Source organism: Arvicanthis niloticus, chromosome 5 (genome assembly GCF_011762505.2).
Source record: "Arvicanthis niloticus isolate mArvNil1 chromosome 5, mArvNil1.pat.X, whole genome shotgun sequence".
In the NCBI taxonomy this organism is placed as follows: domain Eukaryota; kingdom Metazoa; phylum Chordata; class Mammalia; order Rodentia; family Muridae; genus Arvicanthis; species Arvicanthis niloticus.
In genome coordinates this window covers 10,013,124-10,039,908 of record NC_047662.1, presented here as the reverse complement: position 1 = coordinate 10,039,908, position 26,785 = coordinate 10,013,124, and the positions used below count along the sequence as shown (strand labels likewise).

General features: G+C 44.6%; 1 protein-coding gene across 1 annotated transcript in view; it reads right to left on the bottom strand.

Annotated features, from left to right (window-relative positions):
• Vps13d (vacuolar protein sorting 13 homolog D) overlaps positions 1-26,785 on the bottom strand; it is a 227,482-nt gene that overhangs the window by 40,525 nt on the left and 160,172 nt on the right. Inside the window, 2 exon segments of the mRNA XM_034502521.2 lie at positions 13,095-13,290; positions 16,505-16,637. Of these exon segments, the coding sequence (XP_034358412.1) occupies positions 13,095-13,290; positions 16,505-16,637 (329 nt within the window).

Sequence of the window (26,785 nt, the reverse complement as noted above, 5' to 3'; positions counted from 1 at the left end):
TACACAGACAGATTAAAAGAATATGAACTGCTGTCACTTCAACACAATAAATCAGGGTGATGTTCCAAGCCATCCTGTCAGCTCTCCCACTGGAATTTGGGAATAGCAACCCTATAAATCCTTCCCTGAAACTTAAAAAAAAAATCTCTGGTATATTTGATTTTGATAAAAAAAATTTTTTTTCTTCAAATTGTCATCAGATAGAACACATTGTATTTACCCCATGGTCGAGAATTGGCTCAGAAAAAAGACATGGCCTGAATGCCATGTCCCAAGAGCCACCTCTCTTGCTTAATGCCATTCAGAATTTCCTAGGAGGTTCAAGAGGTGATGGGTTCAATTTCTGGGAATAGGCCAAGTAGGAGGTTTGAAATGAATTGGGAATGAGCACTTATAGTCTAGAGAAAGCTCATCTTCAAAGCATTAGAATAAGCCGCCTGCCATCTCCATTCTGCCAAAATTATGAATAGGGGACATGATAGGAATCTTTTTAAAGAGCCAAACTTACTGAGGTAAAAACAAAACAGTCTTTCTTTTTAAACATTTAGCCTAGAACTTGAGTATGCTGTTTTGTTTTGTTTGTTTTTAAACAGATATTAGGGACCCAAACTGACATAACAATACAGTTGGGAGAGTGTCCAGGCAGACTCAGATGCACAGACCCCCCCCTCAACAGTGACAATGGCCCTGTTGGAGGGAAATCTGGTTGTACAGTTTAAAAACCTTACACAATACTTAGCCATAGATTGTCACGCGTCTGGAAAATATAAGCATTTTTGAAGAATGCCTTCCAAACCATGTAATGCTTTTAGGTTGTTTATCCCAAGAGCTGGATGTGCAGCAGTGGACAAAAACGGTCTGTCAGCTGTCACAGGTCGCATGCCCCGTCCACATTTCCATAAGTGCGCCATCATTCTTGGTCTCCCTACCCCCAGCAGACAACAGATGCCAGTGTTTGGAGACATTTGCTACATAACTCTTTCCCGACAATCCTGGCTCCAGGGCAGATTTCCATGTCATGTGGGGCCTTTGGCTGAACTCTACTGGAACCCAGAGGCATCTCATTTGCAAAACACACTAACAACAGTCTGGGGTCACCTGCTCGTCACAAGTGTGCTCGTGGCCTCTGCACACCTTCTCCAGTAGAGTTCTTGAACTTGGGCTGAGAGTCAAGGTAAGACCCACCAGCCAGCAGGTCCAACCAGGTTCTCAGGTCTGACTTAACTACTGATTTTACGTGATAAAAATGAGAAGGATGAAAACCAAGCATAACACACAACTTCCAAGCTTCACAGCACAGTGGGGAATCAGCCAGGGTTTCAGACTGATACACTCAGGAGAGTCCATTGAAGCAAACACCATTTCTTGAGCCATTACTGTGAGGCACACACCAGGCTGAGTGGTTCATATAAACTATAGAATTCAATCCACATCACTACCCACTGAGGTAGGTATTATTATTATCCCTAGTCCTTATGAGTCAAAGGAATCTCACTTTTGACTAAGGGAATTGGTGGCTTCAGGCCAAGGAACAGTTCTGACAAGGAGTCAGTACTCAAATCATGTACTGCAAGGCTTTGTGCCACAGAGATGTGGAAGTCACCAGGGCCTGGAGCTTGTTCTCTCTTCTTACTGGCTGTCACGCTTCTGTCCAGCACCAGGAAGAACATGAGGTTTTATGTTCTTCCCACATCTCCTTCTGAGACAAGCCCTTCTCTTTGAAGAAAGACCTCTTGCCCTCCTAGTGTCAAGATAAGAAAACTTTCAGCAACTTCTCTTGCAAACTACAAAACACCCATCAGCACCCGGGATCTAAGTGAGTCGCTCACCAGCTGCCAGCCCCTCTGAATGGCTTTTATGGTTCAAGCAGGGGTGGTGACAGGGCCCTGTCACTACCATCGACTTGTGCTCTTTCTTTCATGTTCCTTGGATTTGACAAGAGCCTTCTATAACCTGTTTCTTTACAACACACAGAAAGAGAGATTAAAGAGCAATACCAGACACAAAGCTGGGGTCAGACTGGCAACAATCTTTCTGAGCAAAGGGCCAGGGACTACCTTCCTAGATGTCCCAAAGTTGCTGTGAAGGTGAACTGAGTGTAAACCACAGACAACTGGGCCTGGGTCACAGAAAAAGCTTACAAGTACCAGCAATGTTATTATGTATTAACAATGCCACATGTGTAATAGTGGTGTGAGTGGAGACAATGGTCTGGGCTTCAGGAAACCAAATCATGCCAGAGCTCCTAGGGAAAGGACAGCACTAAGAATGGATGAATTAGTATCAAATCTGCATTATAGGGCTTTTGATTATATATGGCAGATCTAGTCCAGAGAACCACCTTGAAGTGAAAGCAAGAGGATGCACATGGCACATACCCAAAGGATAAAGAGAAGGCGTCAACAAGTTTTAGAAGCAAAAAGGCAGACGGACACATGGCGATGAAATATAAGCCCGGGGGAGGGGAAGCCACAAAACACTGAGCTAATTAGTAGGGCAGAACTTGCTAGATTTCAGAAAGGAGCCTTGAAGGCCTGGGAATGAAGAATAAACAGGGAGGTGTCTGTGTGAGGTGGTGAAAGCAGGAGGATTGATTGGGTCAGAGCCTGAATGAGGAGGAGTTGGATGCACACACATCCTTGGATGACCATCTGACCTCCTCCTCCTCTGAGGTAGAGCTTAGCCAATGGGTTTCATCAGGTCATCATCACATGACACTCTGGAGCCCTCTTCAGCCTTACATGGAGGGTGAATAATCACCAACACCCAAGGACTGTCTACTTAGGAAAGAACAAGACAGAAACAAATAAAAAAATAAGGTAAAAGGTCAGAGCAGGGGTAAAACTGGAGTTTTGAGGGATGGTGCAGAGAATGGCCAGTCCATGGAGAAGACAAGCCTATAGCTAGAACCAGTCTATAATGTGGATGAAGAGCTAGGTCTAGTAGGAATTTCCATAAGAATGAATGAAACTGATAACCATCTATGTTGTTTTCAAATGTACAGAGAAGTGTCTGTGGGTAAATTAGCAACACACAGGTAGGAATTAAAATATACAACATACATTTAAGGATGCATTCAGAAGATGCAGATATAAAACAAAACAAACAATATTACTAAAGGCAGTCACAGATTCAGGGTGGTGAGGGAGAGAACTGGGGACCATAACACGCTAAATACCTTAAAAAAAAAAAAAACCCTATGGCTTCACTGGGAACACCATTTACACAGTCGTCATGTAAAAATTGAACACTGACTTATCAGAACAGGATGAAAGAATTATACTGAAAATGAGAGGGATGTGTTCCTCAACAGAAAGTCTGATGGGGTGAGGGACTAGTGGTTTGCACATTTATTCATTCATTTTACAATTACAGAGACAGATGCCTTCAAATTAAAGACACCATTAAAATGCTGACAGGTGTTATGGAGGATGTCTCTGAAGTAGCATCCTCCATCTTCATCAGAGAAGCTGTGACTGCTTTCAAGAGAACTTTAGGACCAGGCCTGCTGAGTATGGATATTTCCTCATAGGAAGCATGTGGGGAGGGTCAGTGGAACCTCATCTCATCTCAGTCACACCTCTCTGTGCCTCCCAGCTAACTGTGGATACTTTTGCCCCAAAATCACAAAGCCTCAGAGTCTTGGAGGTACTAAAACACAGAACCTCTGGAAGGGTAAGAGAAGAGGACACTCGACCTGTGCAGCTATGGGGATAGCATCATCAGTTCTTCAGTGGGACTTTTTGATGGTGTGGATGGTCTGGAGTCACCCATGCCACTCCTGTGACTTGCCACCCATACTTTGTAAGCCCATTAAATGTCCTGATGCCCCAAGCTGGACTTCAGTGGGCTCATACTGTGGTTTGTTGTTTGAGCCTTAGAAAGAGGGGGTGGGGTACACATTTGTTTACATCTCTCCAGGGAGAGAGTTCCCACAACAGGGAGGCGGCCCCTTGAGCTTCAGCAATCAGGAACAGGGAAAGGTGGGCAGAAGACTGTAGGGTTAGCTACTGAGACATTACAAAGTCTTTTGGCTTAGTAAAGAAGGTTAAAATGTTGAAGTTGGTGGTAGCACTGTTTGTAATCCCAACATTTGGGGGACAGAGGCAGAAGAACCAGGAGTTCCAGGCTAGCCTCCGATCAAGAGTGAATATGAGGCCAGCCTAGAATGAGCAAGAGACTGTGTCTCAACACCCTCTCACCCCAAAGAGAAGCTATCTCTTTAAATCGAGACTTATTTTAAGGGCTGGTGAGATGGCTCAGTGGTTAAAAGTACTGGCTGACCTTCCAAAGGTCCCGAATTCAATTCCCAGCAATCACATGGTGGCTCACAACCATGGGATCTGATGGCCTCTTCTGGAATACAGGTTTAGATGTAGATAAAGTTCATATATTTAAAATAAATAAATCTTAAAAAATTATTTTAAAGAAAAAGCTTTCTTTTTCTTTTTTTTTAAATTAGAAAACAGTTCAGGCCACAATCATGGTATTTAAATACAGTTCTTAACAACTGCAAAGCAGATAATGTTTACTGAGTTAACATGATACAAATAACTGAAACATCAAAGAATCATCTATTAACTTTAAAGACAGTGATTAAACTATTTGTTTTGAAAGTCCTGCTATAAATCTGGAAGGAAATGGCAGTAGTGGATATGCACACAGGACACGCACAGCTCCTATCACTCCCCCTGGCTCCACTTTCACCCCTTTAAAAGCCATCCAATGACTAGCACTACCTGAGCACACAGGAGAGATTCAGGGTATTAACAGGGTGATGGGGATGGCTCAGTAGTTAAGAGCATCAGCTATTCTTCCAGAGGAATCAGGTTTGAGTCCCTGCACCCACACAGCACTGCACAACTATCTGTAATTCTAGTTCCAGGGAGCCCAATGTCCTCTTCTGTCATCTGTGGGCACCAGGCCTGCTCGTGGTGCACAGACATACATACAAACAAAACATCCATCCATATAAGATAGATAGATAGATATCATTATTACCCAAACTAAATGGTTTGGTGATGGTTGATGTTCAACCGGAAAACCCTTCAGAATAGTTTGGCCCCGATTATTCAGATATTCTCATTTAATACTTAAATGCATACAAATAAGAGTTCAATAATCAATGTCTATTGTCAATTTACAGTGTTTCTAAGCAACTGTATCTGAAAAAAATCAGAAGTCAAGAATGGGTGGACCTGAATTAATGGAGTCCCCAGCAGTTCACACAGGCACAAAAAGACTATCTGAGGTTCTACATCTTCCCTTGAAGGCAGTAGTTTTCAACCTTTCTAATGCTCCAACCCTTTAATACAGTTCCTCATGTTGTGATGATCTCCAACCATAAAATTATTTCATTGTTCTTTCATAACTGCAATTTAGCTACTGTTATGAACTATAATGTAAATATCTGATATGTGACCCCTGGAAAACCAGGATGAAAACCCCTGCTCTAAGGGATAGCAAAGCACATGCAACAGTTTGCTAGTTTCACAGTAGGAGGTGGACAGGTGTCATCTATTCCCACCCAAATTGTGCCTCTGGGGTCAACTGGTGAAATCTGGGGAACTCATGAGCCCTGCCCTGGCCATTCTTCCTTACTCAGCATGGCTGACTGGATTCTAGCCAGGATCCCCAGGACTCAGGCTCTTCAAGAGAAGAGGTGGGGCTCTGTTCTGCCTCTTTGAAGTTTTCTGTGGTCACTGGGATTTTATGATATGACCTGGGTCGCCCCTGCCATTCTCGATGTTTGAAGTCTGTTTGGGGAAAGTGTACCAGGAGCTGACTCCAGTGTGAACAGAGAGCAACAGCCTCATAAAAACAGCTTTCCTTCAGGAGTTCAAAGGGCTTATCCAAATGCTGTGGGCTGGCCCTGCTCCACCAGCTTTGCTAGGGTAGAAAGCTACAGAGTAGGCAAGTAAACTCTTTGGAACCAAGACACAGTCCCCCATCACCTGAGAATATTCAGGGCTGTGCTAACCCAACCCAGCATCTTTCCAACAGGATGAACCTGGGCTCTCTGCTCAGTACTTACTGCTGCCAAAATTACAGTTTATTGGGTTGGGTAGGTTAAGGTGAAGGACTAAATTAGGTAAATTATTGTAAGAGGATTTTCTGGTATGTGATAAAAATCTTCCCAATCATTACTTTGTGAAACATAGTGAAATTCTGGAGCAAGCCAGGAGGGCTGACAATGGTTGGCGAGAGTCCAAAGTGGAGCATGGAGATACTGTTGCTGCCCTCACCTCTTCAAGATTAATCCGCCATCACTGATATAAGTCTGTTTATCAGCAGAAGGAAGGTCACTACTACATTCTACAGCAGAGCAGCTTGTGGAGTTAACCAGGCACAGGGGCACCTTAGACATTACCAGTATAGAACTATTATGTAACTATAGTTCATATATAAGTACATGAATGTAAGAATAGGGTTGTTATAGAGCTGGGGTCCCCATGCATGCTCAAATCTGCATTCATGAAAGCACTTTAGACTACATATTTAGTCCACTCAGGATGCTGGTTGGTAACACTGTCAACTGACTTGATTATATAAGTCCTCTATGGTCAAACAGTTTCATCCAGAATTTACTGCCACTGAAAATGTGGATCTGACCTGATTTTATTCTTCACCCATAAGCCAAATTAGTAAGAAATTTAACAGGATTCTGTCTTTGAAAGGGGTTCTGGAAGGGGAAGGAAGGTGCCCAAAGTCACTTGCAAGTTTACGATCCTTAACCCTACCATACTTTCAAACCTTTCACTAATTGCTGGTCTGCAGCAGAGGATTAATTCTGTGTAGTTCAGAATTCTTCTCATCTGAAGCTCTTTGGGAGAGGGGCTTCCAGTTCTACCTGGACCCTCTCTTTAAGGAAGATCCCAGTCTCATCCCAGGCAAAGATGCTGCTGCAGTTAGGATTCAAGGTGCATGCACTGTCATATGCCTCTGAGGCCTTTGCAGTGGACTCCCACAGGCAGTAGACAGCTCTGCACAAAATAAAGACTTTTCTCTGGGATAATTATGAGCACTGCTTTACTGGACATTCAGACTGAAGACCTTGAGTGAGAGTTGAATATACACAAGATGGACCAACAACGGCCAGATCATTGGTTCTCTTGTGGCAGAAAGCCCAACCCTGAGAGCCATCTGTATAGGACATGTTGGTTCAGACACTGAGCCTATTCTCTTCCCTAAGTTCAGTCAGTCTTTGCTTTGGGAGCAGGATCAAGCTTTTTCCATGAAGTCAGTCATTCTGGCATGCCAAAAATGACAAAAATGAGACGCTCTCCTTTCTAGAAAGGATTATAATGTACCATGACCAAAAAAGTGTTTTTTTTTTCTCTTAACAGATAATCTTGCATAAAAATGAGTCGTGGGATTTCAGAAATGGAAGGCTTTTCTCAAATACGTGTGAGCATGAGCACACACACACACACACCTTGCCTTTCTCTCACAGCAGTAGCGCTGAGCTTTCCATAAGTCATGCTATAATGAGGACGGCATTGTCTGGGGCCTTTGAGTGAAGGGGAATGGAGGATTTAGAGTTCAGCAAGACGGAAGAAGTCTGTCTCAGAAAATAAGACTTCTCTACTTGTGTTCCTGCAAAAGAATTTTAACTTATAAGGCATGAAGGCCTGTTAAGATGTTTCTTAAAAATATCTTCTCCTATAATTCCCTCAGCCTGAGTTCAGACCGGAGTGAAGCAGCCACCGTCATTAATGCAGCTCCTGGCATAGCTTCTGCGGTAGCATGGGAAGACTGAGGAATGAGAATATGCCCTGACCATGACGAACTGAGGAGCCATGGCTCTCACTTTGTAGCCATGAACAGAAGACAGATGAAGTGAAGACCATGATGTCTATTATGCCCCATGGACATCAGAGGAGAGGCCAGACAGTCCCCTCCCTTTGTTAGGATATGGTAATGATGTTCTGGCTTCACAGAAACGGACTCCCAAGCATACTGTAATCTTGCCCCAGCAGAAGGGTATCAGGCTGACCTACATAACCATCTAGGACAGGGCAAAGAGCCTCACAGTCAAACACAGAAAGCTCCAACCTTCACCCTGTCAATATCCACATCTGCATCCCTGCTCCCAGTTCAAAGGACTCATCTGTAAGGTACATGCTTGAACTTAAAGAAATGAGAGGCAGGGGCTGCAGGCTGAATAACCCAGTGCATCTTCAGAAGTGTTAATTTTCCTGGGTAGCAAATGAAAACATTACCTTAAAACAAACATGGAAAAAAATATAAAATTCATTTGCAGACTACAGACTAAACAGGAACTTCCAGAGAAATGTTAGACCTGTTCAAACAAGGAGTCTGCTCCTCCATCTCAATGGGAACACTGCTGGAGAGACTGAGAGCACTTACATATTTTCATGAACACCTTCACTGTTAAGCTTTGCTGTCTGGGAAGTCCCAAAAGTCTGCTGAATGTCTCAGTGTGACACCAAGTCCAAGGCAGAGGCACCCAAAGCAGGAGCACCAAGCCAGGGAAGCACTGGGAGCAGTTCAAAGGAAGGTGCAAACTCTGTACCAGAGAGAGCTCTAACTTAGGAAAAGCCATTTGGTTTCTCACCAACAGGCCATTAACAGTGTCATCAATAAACTTTAGGTGGTGTCTTGGGAGTGTTTTTACTGAAAAAGTCGAAGATGCCCCACATAAGTTCTCTGTGAAATCACCCCAGGCTTATTCAAAAGCTTCCCAGCAAGTGGAATCTATGTCCCGGCTTGGTACAGGGTCCTGGGATTCCTGAGCGTCAGTCCTGATGGCTATATTCTTAAACACTGATCTATCATCATCCTTCAAACTCCCCTTCCTACTTATCTAACTTAAATAACCAGATAAGTCCAACACTCCTGGCCTTTGCTAAATGGGTTTAAATATTTCAAGTTCTGCCAACTCCCTTTCTTCTGCCTGTTGGGGTCTTGACTAAAAAGGTGAAGAAATATTTTGGAGGAAACCTCTGGGCCCGGCTTCATAAATCTCTGCTACTTTTCCAGCATGCTATACTGCCAAGAGCCCACAACACAGAGAGGAGAAGTGCGGGCCCAGGCAGGTAGTTCCACCTTTACTTGAAACTGGTCTCTTTCAGGCCATCCCCTCAATACCAATGCATTCAAGCAGAGAACCAGGCATGCACAGGGCCAGCTGCCCTGCTTGGCCTGGTCTGCTCAGAGAGTCCCAGGCACTCTAATATGGCATCAATGGCACTGCAAGCATCTGTGCCATTTTTATACTTTTTTGTGAACAGACAAATGTGGCCCACACCACGTAGACTAACTAAAAGACGCACCCTGAGCCAGCAGAACGCTGCCTTGGAAAAAGCCTCCTGTTTCGGTTCCAAACCACACATACTTGTAGAGTTAACAAATGCAGCGGGGCGGGGGGCTGATATACTGGTCTGCAACATGGATGCATGGGCTAGAGGCGCTGCTGTCCTTGGTCTTCTTCTTCCCCCTCCCTCACTGGCCTGTCTAAAGAATGTTAGACTGCATGGGAACACTAGAAGAAAGTTAGGTGGCTGTCTTTTTGAAATGCCCAACAAGAGGAACTTAAAAGTATTTTAATCTGAAAGGACATAAAGAGGGGGGTTCCCTATAAATAAAACCATGCTCAAATAAACATAAGAAAGAGCCAGTGTTTCCTGTAAAGCTACTATGCAGATGGATTACTGGAAGGAATACTCTTTCACAGTTTTATGACTTACTTCACTATCATCTGCTCAAAAGTTGGGTCATTTAAAACATAGATGGCTGAGATTTAAGCATTCAACAAGATGAAATATGGCAAAGGAAGCAGAGAACCTCTTCCAAGTACAGACTCAGAGGCAGAACTCTTGGACTCTTGGGTTCTGTTCCTGGCGAGCTCTCTGAGCTCAGGTCAGTCTTCGGTCAGAATCTCACTTTTAATCCCTTCAAATCATTTGTTAGTCCCTGTTGTCTAAACAGTGGGGGAAACCCTGAGTAACACCCTTGGATCCTGTTCAATCAGCAGGGATGGCTGGAGATGGTTCTACCTTGCTTCCAAGAAGCCCGGGTGATTTATCCCTTGAGTAGCATCAGGATGTTGTGGAGAGACCTTAGTGTTATCAGAACAAAGCCTAGAGACAAGGACACATTTTTCCACCTGCGGGGAACTCTGCAGATGACTGAAGATAATATTGCCCAGCCTTATTGTAGCTCTTCATGCTTCTATATTAAAATAACCCTGATTGGGCTTCAAATCCTTGGGAGGTAGACTATTTAATAGACAGGTATATCTAATCTCTTATTTATAGATGGGAAAGGCTGAAATGCTGAGGTGTGGATGGGCTAGAGATCAAACCAACGAGTCAGGTTTAGTAAGTGAGCAGGGTTTGGGACTCCGCCCTGCTGTTTTCTGGGTCAAGTGTTCTGCTCTCTCCAACACATGGCTTCTTATTAATAACCCGGGCCTAGAAAAATATGCAGAGGGAGCCAGGTGAAAGACTACTGTTTGCCCTTTGGAAGACCCTGCTCCACCTTTTCAATACAGTAGAGGGCACCATGATTGATCCACTGGCCTGTGGCCATGGTTGCTGTGATTTTCATAGTCACCGAAAAAGCTGAGAGGATAGATTCAAATGGATAACTCCTCCTGTGAGAGGCCCATGCTCATGGGCCCTTCACTTAGTTCTGTGGCTTGTTTCTAGGAAGAGAGATTATCCCATCAGGGCAAGTGCAGCAGGGGCTGGGCTGGGGTCATGCTGTAAGCTGCCTGAGTCTCCCTTTACTATCTCTAGCCAGCTGTGTGGCCTTGGATCAACCACAAGGCTTTCCAAACAGTCTGTAAGTAAAGCTCAAAGATGAGTGAGGCTGGCCAGGTGGAAGCCTGTAGACAGTGCTTGGAACTCTGTGAGAAGCTCATTCTACTAGGTCTGTTCTGCCAGGTTCCCTTTTGGGACTTCTTCCCTTTGCCTCATCAATCCTTACTTGTACTTCAGGCTTCATCTCTAGATGAAAAAAAGTCCGTCCTGATTCCTCAAGCCTCTGGACCAGCCTTCCCCTGCCTGCACATTTTCTGATCAGATCTGTCACCACACTATCTCTATATCACTTCTGGGTCATCTAGCATCATTCTGCAAATAAAAATGTACATGATTGTTTGTGTCTGCTGCCCTGATTAATCCTAAGTATTCCAAAGCTAGGGGTAGTCTTATTTTCTGCTATATTCTCAGCCTAGAGTTCATAGGAAAATTTCAATCAATATTTAATGACTGGAAATAAATGAGTGAATGACAGAAACTGGATGGCACGAAGTCAAACGTTCTGGGGAAATGCTGGGTAACTGATAAAAATGACAGGAATCTCTCTCTTCCTACAGCAATCATGGTGACATGATCTGTGCTCCTAGAAAGAATACAAAGGATCCTGCAGGCTTGCAAACAAACACTGTGCAAAGGTCAAAACATTTCTCCTCAGTCAACATCATTAACAGGAATCATCTTTTAAAGATTCAGTGTTTAAACTTGTGTATATGTGGGGAGAAGGTGCCTCTGCATGTCTAAGTGTGAGTACTTAGGGAGTTAGTGGGACACCCTGAAGCTGGAGTTACAGGTGGTTGTGAGCCACACAACATGGGTGCTGGAACAGAACTCAGGCTCTTTACAAGAGCACTGTATGGCTTATTCACTGAGCTCCTTTTTCAGAACCTTATAAAAAAATTTTCTTTTTGAGTAAATATAACAATCCCTTGATATTTTGGTGTTTTAACAAATAAAAAATAGTTCTTTGAGAGTGTCTGGTTTTTTCAGTTTATTTACAGTTTATGCTGGAAGAGACCTCTTGAGCTTTGAGCAGAAATAAAGAACTAGCTGAAAATACTTTGGAAGTTTCACTCCTGCCTGCCCATCTTCACTGCTACATACATGCCTCAAAATAAACATGAGGGCTGTCTTAGCTTTATATCGGAGAATAGAATGTAGCTTTACTTGTGTGTAGCCTTCACCTTACCACCACCACTTCCTCACAAGCCCCAAGCAGCTGCTTCCAGATTGAAGACATTTTGGCAGAACACACAGCAAGTGCCTGGTCTATAATCACAAGCACTTCCCCCACTGCAGCAACATGTCACTGATGAAGTTCCCTAATGGCAGACAATGGCACTCTTTTGAATTGAAGTTGACTTCACTTTGAACCTTATTGAAGGAGCAACAGGTATGGGCATAGCCAACCAGCTTCTAAAGAGGTTCAGTGCTTCACCTGGAGATCATCAACTATGTATGCAGTGAACTTCCTTGGGCTCAGTGGAGAGCCCCTCTTGAGATAGCAACCCTCCTTGTCTCTTTGGAGAAGGGAAGCTAAGACAGACCATTAAACAAACACCTAAGTTAAAGTGGCTGGTTCTGTGGACTCTGGCACTACATGAGCTATCTCCAATTTCCAGTCCTAGCTGCTATCAAGACAAGTTACTATCTCATAGCAGAACTACCAGCTTGTTTGTGGAAGTTGGGATGATTCCTTTTCCAAAGGCTGGAGTACTGGCTGGTATTTTTGACTAGAAGGAAACCTAAGAAGGAACAACCTATGTTGTTAACTGCAACTGCATGTATTCTAGAACTACACTGGTCTAGGAACAAAGACCACCTACCAGCCTTCAGTGAGCTGATGGGCATGAGGGGTACAATTAGCTTGGGGAAACTTAAAATAATATACCACTTATTTTGATCTCTCTGATGAAAGAACCGAACATTGTATTTTCTTATCTATTTTCAATATAGTATTATCTTATCATTTATGAAAAACCCATGCCACTTTTAGTGTAGATGGGTGGAGTGAGAGCAGGATTCACGTACCCCAGGCTGGTCTTGAACTTGCTATGACCTTAAACTCCTGGTTCTTCTGCCTCCACTTTCCCAGTGCTGGAATTACAAGCATATGCTATCCCTTCTTCTTGCCATGGTGTGCCTCCTTTTCATATATTTTTATTGCACAAGTCAAGACAGTTCTGCTACATGTTTAAGTTAAACAACATAACTAAATCAGACAGTATATTATTAAACACATCGATGTGGACTAGAGAAGCCTCAGACCTGAGCTCAAAAAGAGAGATCAACTCTTGCCATGACACTGACCTGGGACCACTGAGTGTGGCTGTGTCTCTCACTGCCTGAGCTGTTTCAGATGCAAAATCCAGGGCACCTGCCACTGGCTTGGTCACAGTGCCCACAAGTCCCTTGCCAAGGCCAGATATGAAGCCGCTGACTCCTCCTTCTGTTTTCACGCCTTCCACTGTTGATGTTATGACACTAGTCAATCCACCAATGATGCCTAGCAAGAAAAACAAACAAAGAAACAAAAACAAACAAGGTTACTGTCACCTGGCCAACGTCAAAACCAAAAGTACTTCAAACCAAATTCTGAGTCTATGCATCTGGAATGATAAAGGCAGTGTGTTGATCTCCAAATAGGCCACAAGTCAATGGACCCAAGGGACTTGTCTAGAAAGTCTAGAATCAGAGGACATTGTATCAGACTGTGAGTTAAAAGGAACACATGTCTAGGATAATTTAAAAAAAAAAAATCAAACCAAAACAAAACCCCTGGGCTGTATTAAGCTTGTGGTAGGTAGAGTGCCTGCCTAGTGCACAAAGCCCAGGTTCAGTTCCCATTGTTACATAAAACCAGAAACAGTAGCACACACTTGTAATCTTAGCACTAGGGAGGTGGAGACCAGAGACCAAAAATGCAAAACCATCTTGAATTCAGCTACATAAATTCAAGGGCAGCCTGGAATAAATGAGACCCTGTCTCAAACTGAAAAAAATTACAGAAAAATCATCGGTCAATCATTAGTTAATGATTTAATGAAAGAAAAGTTGAGAAGTTAATGGTAGCCTTTTTTTTTCCTTATATCCAAAGTCTTAAGTAGCATACAGGCAATAAAGAGAGGATGCAGAGAAGGGGATAAATCAACAGGAGACTAGGAAATTGGGTCCTTGGGAAAGATTTAAACGCTTCTGAAATGTAAGGTTGGTTAACCATATGTTTCAGTTTTCCATGAATACTGTGAGACAAGCCAATACCACCACATGTTTGACATGGTTTGTGTAATACTGCATGCTTTGCTGAGACCAATAGGGTAAATGATGAAAAATTCATTAAGGCACCCCAAATAGCTGCCAAGGCTAACTGGGACCCTTGGGGTTGTATCAAGATGAAAAGACCAATCTAAGAGAAAAGGGCATTTAAACATTTATTTTAAAAGCTGACAGCAATGGTTGAAGTAGACCCAGAAGTATCCACAAATTGGCAAAGGCTAGTGAGGTCACAGGAACTGCAGGGAAGAGGCAGGCCCAGGACAGTGAACATTTCTAGGACTTGGGCCAGGGACACTCACAGGATGTTTACCCTCTGACAATTGGGGTGTGAGGAAGCTCTCTGCACTCTTCAGCTCTAGTGAGACAAATTGGGAAAGGAAACTGGTTGGGTGAGACTGTACTAAGAATTCATAGCGTTTCTTTCAGATTCAGGGTCCTTTTGTTTCAGTGAGGCAACATTCCTATCCTAACTTGGAACAGAATTCTTGCTAAACAACTAGGACGGAGAAGGTGGACTTCAATGGGCCCAGGTCAAGAAGGACTCTAGTTTATTTATTTATTTATTTTGTAAGCAAGTGCACATACAAGGACGCGTGCACACGCACACAGACACACACAGACACCTGCTCACCCAAGCACATTTATAAACCAAAGTGCACATGAGAGTCAGGAGACAATTTACAGGAGTCAGTTTTCTCCTCCCACTATGTGGGTCCTGGCTACTGAATGCAGTTTGTCAAGCTTGGCAGCAAGCATATTTGTCAACTGAGCCATCTGATCTTCTCCAGGACTCTAGTTTCAAATTAAGGAGACTGGATAAGTTCTAATCTTATTATGATGTGAGTCTTTTCCTCCTAAAGGAGACTCTCCTTTCATACTGCCAGAGCTCAGTGTCCTTGTGGATGCAGTGGGTACTGGCTCTGGGCTCAGATTGGCCTAAGTGGCTCCTGCAGGGGCTGTGTAGAGCATAAGGACAATCCTTGATTGGACGTGGCTTTGCAACTGTGAACAATCACCCAGCTTTTTAGTACATAATTGTGTTCATCCAAAAAGCGAGGCCAGCCACCTCTCTCTGAGGAGCACAGTAAAGATTTTCACATTAATTAAAACTGTTCTCTATGTTACTGTATTATCATTATAGTTAATAAAGATGATTGAATCTTTACTCCTGAAAAATTACTCTAAATCCCACTTTTAAATTCTTTAAAAGGTTAATTTAGGCCAGCTTCACATCTGGCCTGATGCTTGGTTACCCCCTTTACAACTGATGAGGCTCAGGAAAGCAAAGCCATCTTCCAAATCTTCCAATGTAAACACTGTACCCTAAGCTTAGAACTAGTCACAAATCATTGTAAAATATTGTCTTGCCTTCTTCCAAATGTAGACAGTTGTGACTGACAGACTAGGGGACTATCATGGTATCAATGATCCTAGGGTCTGTCTGGTCAAAGCTGCTAGCCATCGCTGAACATACACTACTGGCCAGAGGGCTCTGGATGGCCCCTCTGCTTACCTGACACTCAGTCCACTTGACAGCAAGTCACACATCACTGGCCATCTGACCAGTGCTGCAGGTGCTTATGGAAGTATGTGCAGGAAGTACCTATATCAGGAATGGGGGCAGCACTTGGCTCTGTGTAACTGGGGGACACTGGTGGAAAAGTTGACTGGGCTTTTATTTCCAAAGGCTTTGAATGCCACATTTAGAATTTGCTGAGAAAACCACAGTAAGAGGAAATGAGTGAGAGTTGAGACAAATTAAGAGGCAACACGTCTGCCATCATCTTCTTCGCAATTACATGCTTTGTAATCTTGCATCTTATAGACGTAAAAACACCATGACCATACACATTTCAGTTTCTTTGGAAGGAACAAGTGGCAAGCATCAGGCAGTCAAGTGCATAGGTGTCTGTGCATGCATGAAGACATCCGCGGTCAACCTCAAATGTCATTCCTTAGGAGTCATCTACCTCTTGTTGCTGCTGCTGCTGCTGCTGCTGCTGCTGCTGGAGAGTATCTTTAGCTTGGCTGGATGAATGGCAAACCCCAGGGATCCATATCTGGCTTTTGATGTGGGTGCTGGGATTAAACTCAGGCTTTGTGCTTGCCTTGTCCTTGCTTTACCAACCTGACCATTTTCTAAGCCTTCTAAAGGTAGTCTTAAAGCAACAGGTCCAGATTCTAATAGGAGATTGGTGGGTTGTACCTGATGCTCTTAGAAATGGAAGCTAGAGAAGTGGGAGGAAGTACAGTGTGCACAGCATCCTGAAGAGGGACAAGGACTTCAGGTAAGGAGTGGAAGTCTGAAGTCTATCAGGGCTCACCAGTACTCTGCTGCTGGCAGCTTTCCTCCCCGCCTCACACTGAGATGTGTATATAAAGGTATTTATGAGGGGCCATGGCAGGAGGAGCATTCTTCCTTAGCCTAATTGCAAGTGCCTTACCATGAGCCAAGCCATGAATGCCAGCCACGAGGTGCTCGCCACTGGTGGCAGCATGGTATCTGATGTACTCTCGCTCTGACTGGTGCCGATTGTCCATCGTCTTGCCCAGGCCATCTGACAGTGTCCCTGCAAACTGGAACAAATTAAAACACAAAAAGGAGTTTTAAAGCTTCAACATTTTTGTTATTAAATAAATACCTTCCTTCCCTTGGTCTAAGCAGCTATGAGTAAGTAGATTGTGATTACACAGAAAGGTTAACTGCTTAGTCTGCCCCAGCAGTGTCTCTCTCAAACCCTGAGTAGGGGACACAGGGAAACGAGAGGCACTAGAAGAATTCTCTCAAATCATTTACACAACTGTTGTACAATACAGGCTGAACAACCCAAATCCAAAAAATCTTTAAAGTTATTTTAACATCTGAAACTTTTTGAGCACTCACATAGCACCACAGTGGAAAATTCCATGCCTTGTCCTATGTGGAAGAAATCAGATGCTGGTGCACCAGACTGTGTGTGAGATGTGTATGAATCCCAGCATGAAACTGGGTGAATTTCACATCTAAACTTGTGTCTCCTCCCTCAGGAAATTTCACATGTCAACAGTTCTGAGGTTGGGAAATCCAAAAATCTTAAATACTTCTAGGCCTAGGTATTCCATATAACAGCTACTCTATCTGTATCCCTAAAAACGTATTACAAGTTAAAGGTGTGGAGGCTAGAGAGATGGCTTAACAGATTAAAACACTTGCCAAGCAACCACAAGGACCCAAGTTCTAATCCCCATCATGCATATAAAAAGTTGGTTACTGCTGTACAAGTGACTGGTATCTTGGTGATGTAGCAGTGGTTAAAAAAGTTAACAGTAGATATGGACCCATGATTTCAAGTGATAATCCATCCTTTCCCACAAATCAGAGGATATAATCTATCTGGCATACTTTGACCGGAGACAGCAGGGTTGCTGGGGCTTTCTGGCCACCAGTCTATCTCTAGGCTTAATGAGAAACCATGTCTCAAGAAAATAAGGTAGAGGCTGATAGAGCAGGATACCTCTTCCTCTACCCTCTGTGTGCATACACCACAAACACACGCTAAATACACACACACACACACACACACACACACACACACACACACACATATACATACAAATATTTTTTTAAATTAAGTTTTAAAAAATGGCTAGGGGATGGGGTGGGGAGGTAAGAATTGGGATCCTTTGATGTTCAGAACACAGCCCTTTGTGCTGATAATCCATGTACTTCAAGGCAGGAGATGCCAGATTATCAATCTACGGTTTCATATCAAAAGCTCTAGAGAACTAGGTAAAGGTGCAGCTTGGTGGAATGTCTGCCTGGCATGCACTGAGCACAGGGCTCGATTGGGGGGAAAGGAGAAAAGGTGAGATAAACCTCCCTAAAGTTATGCCTTCTTTCACTTACTCAACAATTACCAAGTGCTCATCGGGTGTCTGGCCCCATTTATCAAAGGAAGAGAAGGAAGTGTGCAAAAAGATGAACAGCAGACTTGAACCCATGACTTCAAGTGCAACCCCACCCCCACCCCCCAAATCAGAGGATTTTATTTACTCTGGCATACCTTATCCAGAGACGCTGTCTCATCCATCAAAGCTGGATAAAGAAGATGTAAAACTCTGTTTTGTCACCAGACAATTTGAAAAGGTTTAACGTGACAGTTAATAAACCACAGGCTACTTATCCCCATCGTTCAGGCATAAAAAGAGAGAGAAGGGTATAATTAACCTTCTCAGGAAGGATCCACCAAAACAAGTGGTTTAAAGTGCCAATGACCCAGGACTAACCTCTCAGAAAACTCACAGGAATGTTATTTAGCTATACGGCTCAATGGGAAAACTATAGGCCAACAGCCTGCTTGGAGGACCCAGGACACTGGGCATCCACCTGGGGGCCAACTTCATTCTGATCTGAGGGAGGTGGTGCGAGGAAGGAGGGCTTTGGGGTGTGGATAACACAGATCAGACCTGCTCTGGAAACCATCAGTCCTGAGGCTTCTTGACATGAGTGGCAGGTGAGTTCTGGACACGGGGAGGAAACAGCAAGTGCTTTCTGGCGCCAGCTATGGGAAAGCACCTCCCACCAAGGCCACACCAATGTCGATGTGGTCTAGAGCATCAGTGGCACACCTTCTTGGAAATCTGATCCCGATCACAGTTTGCTTTTCAGCCTCACCTTCTCCATCACTCTACAGTTAGTTATAGAAATAAAGTTAATGGAAGCTAAGCTTACAGCTTCCTTTGAGGCAATGAAAGGCACCAGGGGAGGTTGCAAAGCTATCACTGTGGATCACAGAGCATGGACCTTGTCCTTGGAGAGCTACCACAAGACAGAAGGCCAGTAACCTGCACATCTGGCTCAGGCCCCTCTTGAGCACTATTGAAGCTTTGGGTTCTAAGCCTCTATTTGCACTGGGGCGTGACAATGGTACCTACTTCACCATGTGGCTGGCAAGATCAGCAATACTAACTCAGGGCTTGGTATCCACCTAAGTATTCCTACCACCATTAGTCAGCTGCTAGTCCTAGGATAGTCACCCTTTTCATAGGGTTAGAATTGTGGCCAGCTATACTCGGATTTAACTTTAACACCCCATCTTCAAGCAGATAAACTCAAGCCCCCAAACCAAGTTGTCAGAGTGGGACCACCTATAAAGTTACAGTGTTCAGTGGATAACTTCCAAAACCTTTCCAGCTGTGACTTCAAGCAATCTACACAGTGCATGTGTTTACAAAGCACTGAGCCTGGGCCAGCATGGACTTTCACTGGGGAGGTGAGCACCAGCCTTGGGGCCTATCCAGCAGCCACAGGTCTCACTGCAATGACAGTGATGACCTAGATGCATCAGCCAGCACTGCAGATCAGGAGCACGAGCATGGACCCAGTCTGAACAACTCTACCAAAGCCCAGAGGTGCTGAGCTACAGCCACAGAGTGCACCTTAGTGACTGTCTTCAGGATGCCCTAGAGTGCCCAGGCCACCTTTGAGCTCTTCCTCAGCTGGAGAAGAGGTAAGTACTGTGAAGAAACTGTAAGCGAAGGCCATGTTACCTTTTCTAACAGCTGGTGAGGATAAAGATAAGAACCATCTTTTCCTCCTCTGAGAGAGTATGGGAAATCATCTTGGAGAAATGGCCAACATGATCCCGGCTCCTTCCAAATCCCCTCTAGATACCTGTTAGATACCTGAGGCTCAGGAGGGAGCCTATGACAAAGGTATCATCGCAGCTTGTTCTGCCACAGCTGCCCAGTGCCTAGTGCCAACAGGCCCCTGAGGGAGGTCACTCTCTGTTCCAAATGCCAGTTTCTTCCAAATGCTTCTCTGATGCCTCACCTGTTTTTGTTTTGTTTTTGAGACAGGGTCTCTCTAGGTGCCCAAACTGGTGATTCTCCTGCCTCAGACTATAGGCATAAAACACTCTACCTGACTAGGCTTCACTTTTGTTAATGAAAGATATCCACACCTAAGTTAATTTACTATTCTTACTTTTCTGCTATAAAAACTTTTGTGCAAGCTATCTAGTTTTGCTGTTTGTCACATGTGAGTTGAAAGCATAAAGAGATATCGACAAACTACTATTATGAAAGTCTGCCCTCCTAGAAAGCAGCCCTTTACTTTGGCTTTGAGATTGTCCTGTATAAGCCTATGCTGCTAAACAACTCCTAATCCTTCTGCTTCCACTCTCAAATGCTGGGATTATGAATATGTGGTACACCTTGCCCAGCAAAAAGCAGCTTTGAGAATAGAAAAAAAAAAGGTAGATGTTGAAGTCTGTGACCTATCCAGATCTCATAGGAGGTTGTCAGCTCTTACCAAGAGATACTTTACAGGAAAAACAAAACCAAACAGATGATGGGCACAGGGATTGAGACAGTGGCCTCCCATCACTTTGGGAACCTGTGCATGGTCATCTTTAAGGTCACTTCTCATATACATTTAAGTGGGTAGATAAAATACACCACTGTCTCCCCTTCACAGACAACATGCCAATCTGTAGGCTGTGGAGGGATTCTAGGACCGGTCCTCTGTGTGCCCACAGCCTTGAGAAACACTTCCTCATTATGCTCTCAGCTTTGAAGGTGACCATCAACAGTGTGGAAATGCTCACATGATCGACAGTGTCAGCACTGAAGTGATCTGACTGACCCAGAGCATGGTCACCTTAGCCCCTTTTCTCCCTGTCTTGAGATAATTGAATGCTGCAGTCTGACATCCGGAGTATTCAAAGGAGATGTGACTCTTGGAGGTTTCTAGAGGAAAGGATCAAAGCTTTTAGGGTGTGAACAACTTAAGATTGGATATGTGACCAGTCTAACAGGCAGCAGTCCAACATGGTAAAAGCTACTGAGGCCACATAGAGGCTGTGTGTGTGTGTGTGTGTGTGTGTGTGTGTGTGTATTGTAACAGAAAGACAATCACATCTGTGTTCATATTCTGACTGTGACACTTAATAGCAGAGGGAGCATGGCCAGTGGCTTAACTCTTAGCCCCTAAATAGACATGAAAAATATCACTTTGGGAGATTTGGTGAGGTTGGACTAGGTGGTATGGCACTTACCAAAGGAGAGATACTATATTGAACACTCAATTTGAGACCATGCTTAGCAGCTTCAACCCCTGTAAAATGGTAAACCCATTCGACAGGACCACTGTGGCATGACAGAGGATCCTCTAGTGTGGTGCATGCTGTCTGCAGAGGGACCTGGCAGCTCTGGTGCAGAGCATGCACTGGGGTAGCACTGGGAAAGCTACTGGCATTTGCAAAGTCATCTGTGAGTAAGTTGCCACTCTGGTGGTTATAACCAACACCTCCACAACAGAGGGAATTTGCAGAGTTAAGTCAATCCAGCTCTAAAAAAAAAAAAAAAAAAAAAAGGCTCGAGCTTACAAAAACACTTCAAGTGAACGTCAGCCTAGCTAAGATGAAAGGTGCCAAGGAACAGAACGTCCTTCAGAACCTGCTCACGCACTTAACAGTGGGTTCCCTTCCGGAGCTGACGGAAGCATCAGCACGCGCCACCCTTGTGCATTTTGGCCACAGTCCAAAGTCATTAAGTTCTATAAAGCAGTGTTTTCAGCACAGAGGTAAAAACCCTCAGAAGTACTTTAAGATGCCCATTCTCCTGAATAGCTAATACACACTGTGCATCAACACTCCTCATTCCAAAATAATCCTGTTGTCTGTACACACAGAAACACTGTGAGCTAGTCTGGGCTTGGGACCTGGCTCTGCACCACTGATTTCAGAAATTTAAGTAGATAGTACAATGGCAAGGAGGGAGAAAATTCACACCGTGTCCCTCAGTTCTGTCCTGTCTGTTTCCCTGACCCTTGCATGATACTCAGCAAGCATGGCTGCCAAAGGTATTTGACCAGTGTAACAGAATCCTAGGCTTCAGTTTCTCCCTGTTCTCTGGGGCTCTTCTTTCACAGTTATTTACCTAATGGAAAGTTCCTCCTTAAGATCCTCAGAATCTGCTGGTGACAGTATCTTCCTTGTCACCAGGGCAGGTAGTGACTGCATTTCACAGGAAAAGAGAAAGAAGTAACAGGACTCTGTGGCATCTGGGAGAAGTTTTCTTTTCAGCCAAGAGCAAGGCTGTACAACTGCAGCATGAGCAGCAACTAGCTCCAAGTTCACTCAGCAGTGCCCAGGACACACAATCAGAATGGCCATCGCCATGCTGTGCTGCAGGCTGGCGGGAGTTCTGTGTGGTGCTGCCAAGGAGGCCAGCATGCTGGAACAGAACAGTGACATTTGCCTGTCACTTACAGCCCATCACAGTGAGAGTCACCTAGTTCATCTAGACCCCAGTTTATCCATCTGCAAGTTTCTGCTCCAGAGGTAGCTGAAGCAGGACACTGGTCCCAGTGACTGCTCATCAATTTTAACAAGTTTCTCAGAAGCAGTTGGGACTTTACACTCTAGAATCATTCTCAACTCAGCTGGTAACTATGGAAAAGACCTCCTTCAAGTCAGCTGAGACCTGAATCACTTCAAAACTAAGGTCCTAACCACTCTCTTCTGTTTGGTATCATGAAAACAGTTGCAATTAAAAAACAAAACAACAACAACAAACCTGTTCTGGGGCTGGGGAGTGTTGCTCAGTGGTAGAGCACTTGCCTAGGTTTAATCTGTAGCATCACCACACACAAACAGAGAGGAGGTGGGGGGGGGGCGGGAAGCAGAAAGCTTTCAAAATATTCTGGGAGTTTTGTCTTGACATTGAACCTTTCTGCAATACTTATGAACAGAAAAGTCAAAGGAAAGAACGACCCCAAACCAGTAACTATGTGTCATTGACAAAAGGCAAGCTGCTACCTGCCAGTTGGACAAGAGCAAGGGTCGGAGCAAGCGGGAACACATAATAGAGGAAAAAAGAAAGGAAAAGGTACAAGTTGGTGTTCCGTGAAAGGGGGACATTTAGGAACCCCAGATTTCTGTCTACAGAACACAGAGCAGGCTGTTTCCAACTTTTTGGTTTCTTCTATGTAGTCCCGAGGACACAGACCCAGCCAGCAGAGAAGCCCCGAGAATAGTAAGGCATTGGAAAGCTGGGTCAGACGCTCACTCTGTGTCAGCAGCACCTCTAAGCTGTGACCTTGCTTTTCCCTCTGTTCTCTGGAATCTTGAGGCCTTCCAGCTCTGGGATGTGTCTTGTGTAGCCATTTCACGGACAAACACTTATCAGGACAGGCCACTCCTTCTCATTAAGAAACAAAGTTATCCACAGCACCCGATTATCTCGGAGTACAAGGTCCAAAAGCAACCAGAAAGGTCCAGCCTGGAGACTGCTGGGGTCGTAACTGGCCTGAGGCACACACCAGCTGAACTGGCAAGTCTCTGCTGTTCTGCAACTGTGACCCAGTTATGAACTCAGATGTAGTTTCAGATTAATCCGGAAGCTCAGAGTGGTTTGAAGCACTTCCATAATAGGATTTGGCTTTTTCTCTCAAAAGAACTGGTAGAGTTTGCAAGAAGACTGAAAGTACAGAGACAGCAGAATGGAGGCAGCTTAGGAGAGTGACCTCAACAGACCAGTAGACCAGGCTCAGGCAAGTCTTGAGGTTTTCCCACATTGATTACAAGAATCATGTAGGCAAGGTGCCTCTTGGGTTTTTTTCAAATTTAATTTAAAAATTACAGTGATTGCCAGGCATGATGAGGCACACCTTTCATCTCCAGCACTGGAGAGGCAGAGATAGGTGGATCTCTGAGTCTGAAGGCAACCTGTAGGCATAGTGAGTTCCATGTCTGACAGAGCTCTGTAGAGGAATCCTGCTTTGAAACAACTACAGAAACCACATTGGTTGATTAATTTACTGGGGGCAGGTTATATGTATGCTACTATGTGTGTAGAGGTCAGAGAACAATTTGCCAGACTCAGTTCTCTCTTGCTACTATGTGGATACCAGGAATCAAACTCAGATCACCAGATTTAGTGACAATCACCTTTACACTATGAGCCATCTCACAGCTATCTCACAAGCCCAAGCAGCCTCTTTAAAGGCAGTTGTGTATGGTGCTTGGCCCTTTAGTGGCTGCACATGCTGTAAGCAGGCTTTCCTGGCAGATGCTTGGTGGCTGTCTAGAAGATGCTAGCCCCACACAGCCCTGTGGAGACTCCTATGACACACAGAGGAAAGCTGAAGGTGCCTCTAAACAGCTGTACCATCTTAACATGATTTGCAACCGATAACCAAAGGTTCCTGCCCAAGTACTGTGAGGAAAAATACCCTCTGTAGTGGTCACATCATGATGCCTTGCTAGGCTGCTGAATTATCTCCACTCTAGGGAGGCAGATTGATTTCATTTAAAAAATTTTTTTATTATTATTTTATATAAATGGGTATTTTCCCTGTATATCTGTATAGCACATGCATGCACTTCCCCAAGAGATCAGAAGAAGGTGTTAGATTTCCTGGAACTGGAGTTACAAGTGGTTGTGGGGTACGATGTGGGTGCTGGGTTATTGAACCTGGGTTCTCTGGAGGAGCAGCCAATGCTCTTATCTTCTGAACCACCTCTCTAGCTCTGGGACACAGACTTTGAAAACGAGTCCCAGGTTACTTCTGCCATTAGCATTGACTAAGCCTGAAAAATTCCCTTTAGGAATGTTTAAGAACAAAACACAAACATGTCACTTACAAATTGGCCAAAATCTCAAAATACAAAAATTTGGAAACTGAATGGGGGATTCCTCAACAGGAAAGAGACAAACGATCCCCACCCACTTCCCTGCCACCATTACCATCGAAGAAGGACTCCATCTTGAGACGTGTACTGTGTCTCAGATTTCAATGCCAAAGCCTGGCAAGAAATGAGGGGGTGATCATGCGACCAAGAAGCATCTGACATTGGGCAGAGCCCCTTCTGTGAACCCGGATGGGGCTCAAGGCTTTAGGAAGAGAACAATCTCCAGATTCTTCAAATAAATGAAGCTGAAGTTGGAAGCAACCTTGTAGCAGTACAGGTGAGAGAAAACTCCCAGCTGCTGATGACCATAACATATGCTTTGGAACAGTACCTGGGGCCCACCAAAACCAGCTAGCAGCAGACGCTACCCTGTGACAACACCTGTGAAACCACTTAGCTAGTTCAGTCCTCACAGAAGGACAGCTACAATCCCCACTTCCCAACAGACAACAGGAGTGTGAGCACAGCAAATCAAGGTGTACTGTGCTGTCTCCCTCAACTTGACTCTCTAGAGAGGGAACTCGGCTCAAGGTTTATTACCTCTGTGGGAAAATGTCTTCCAGAATGCCACAAAGCTCACACAGAGACCCAAGGCATACATCTTAATTCTTGGAGAAGGGAAGCTGGCAAAGTCCAGTGGAACTCTGGTGGTTAAATGTCATTAAAGTTCACCCAGCCTTGCTTCCTCCTTCTCCCCACCCTGGCAGGTCTTCTTGTCTTCCCAGAATTCTTGACTCATTGAGAACAGATATTCACAGGGAAAGTAAGCAGTTTCTGAGAACATATTAGCCTGTTTAGGGACAGAGGTGGCATTTTGGGACTGCCATGCACAAAGTCACTGTTTCCTTCAGGCAGTGTCTCCAGATGCGACTTATGCGACTTATGAGTGTGATGAGCTAGGCATGAAAGATGCTGAAGCTGTCGTTAACCTCTGGAAGAGCAAGAAAGTTTAGTGCAGTGTGGATGCTACAATTCCACTTAAAAGGGGGAACAAAATAATCACAGCAAGCAGAGGGAGGGAGAGACATGGGTGGGAGAGGAGGGAAAAAGTGGGACAGAATCAGGTATTGGGGGAGACAGGAGAGAAGCCCAGAGGACCAGGAGAATAAATAGAAATAAGCAGCAGTGTGGGGTGAGGGATGGAGGGGGGACCACTAGAAAGCCCCAGACACCAGGGATGTGAGAGGCTCCCAGGACCCAATGGGGATGACATCAGCCAAAATGCCCAACAGTGGGTAGATGGAACCTGAAGAGACAACCTCCAATAAATAGACATGGCCTCCAGCTGAGGGATGGGGCCACCCACCTATCTTAAAATTTTTGACCCAGAATTGTTCCTGTCTAAAGGAAATGCAGGGACAAAAACTGGAGCAGAGACTGAAGGAAAGGCCGTCCAGAGACCAGCCCAACTTAGGATGCATCCCACGTGTAGACACCAAACTTGACACTATTGCTAATGCCAAGATATGCGTATAGACAGGAGCCTGGCACAGCTGTTCTCTGGGAGGCTCCACCAGCACTCAACTGAGACAGATGCAGATACTTAAAACCAACCACTGGACTGAGCCTGGGGACCCCTATGAAAGAGTTAGGGGAAGGACTGAAGGGGCTAAAGGGGTTTTCAACCTCATAGGAAGAACAATAGTAGCAACTAACTGGACCCCTCAGGGCTCCCGGGGGCTAAACCCCCAACCAAAGAGCATACATGGGCTGGTTCGTGGCCCCCCACTACATATGTATCAGAGGATTGCTTTGTCTGGCCTCAGTGGGAGGGGATGTGCTTTGGTCCTGTGGAGGCTTGATGCTCCAGAGAATGGGGATGCTGGTGTGATGAGGTGCGAGTGGGTGGGTAGGGGGAGCATCCTCTTAGAGGCAAAGGGGAGGGGGGATGGGTGGGATACCTGTGGAGGGGAAACAGGGAAGGGGACATTTGAAACGTAAATAAAATAATAAAAAAAGAAAACAGAATAAAGAAAGTTGGGTGGGAAGTAAATACCTAAGGTACTGAACTAAGTCTGGCCTGGTCTACTTTTCTGAGAAGCTTGAGCC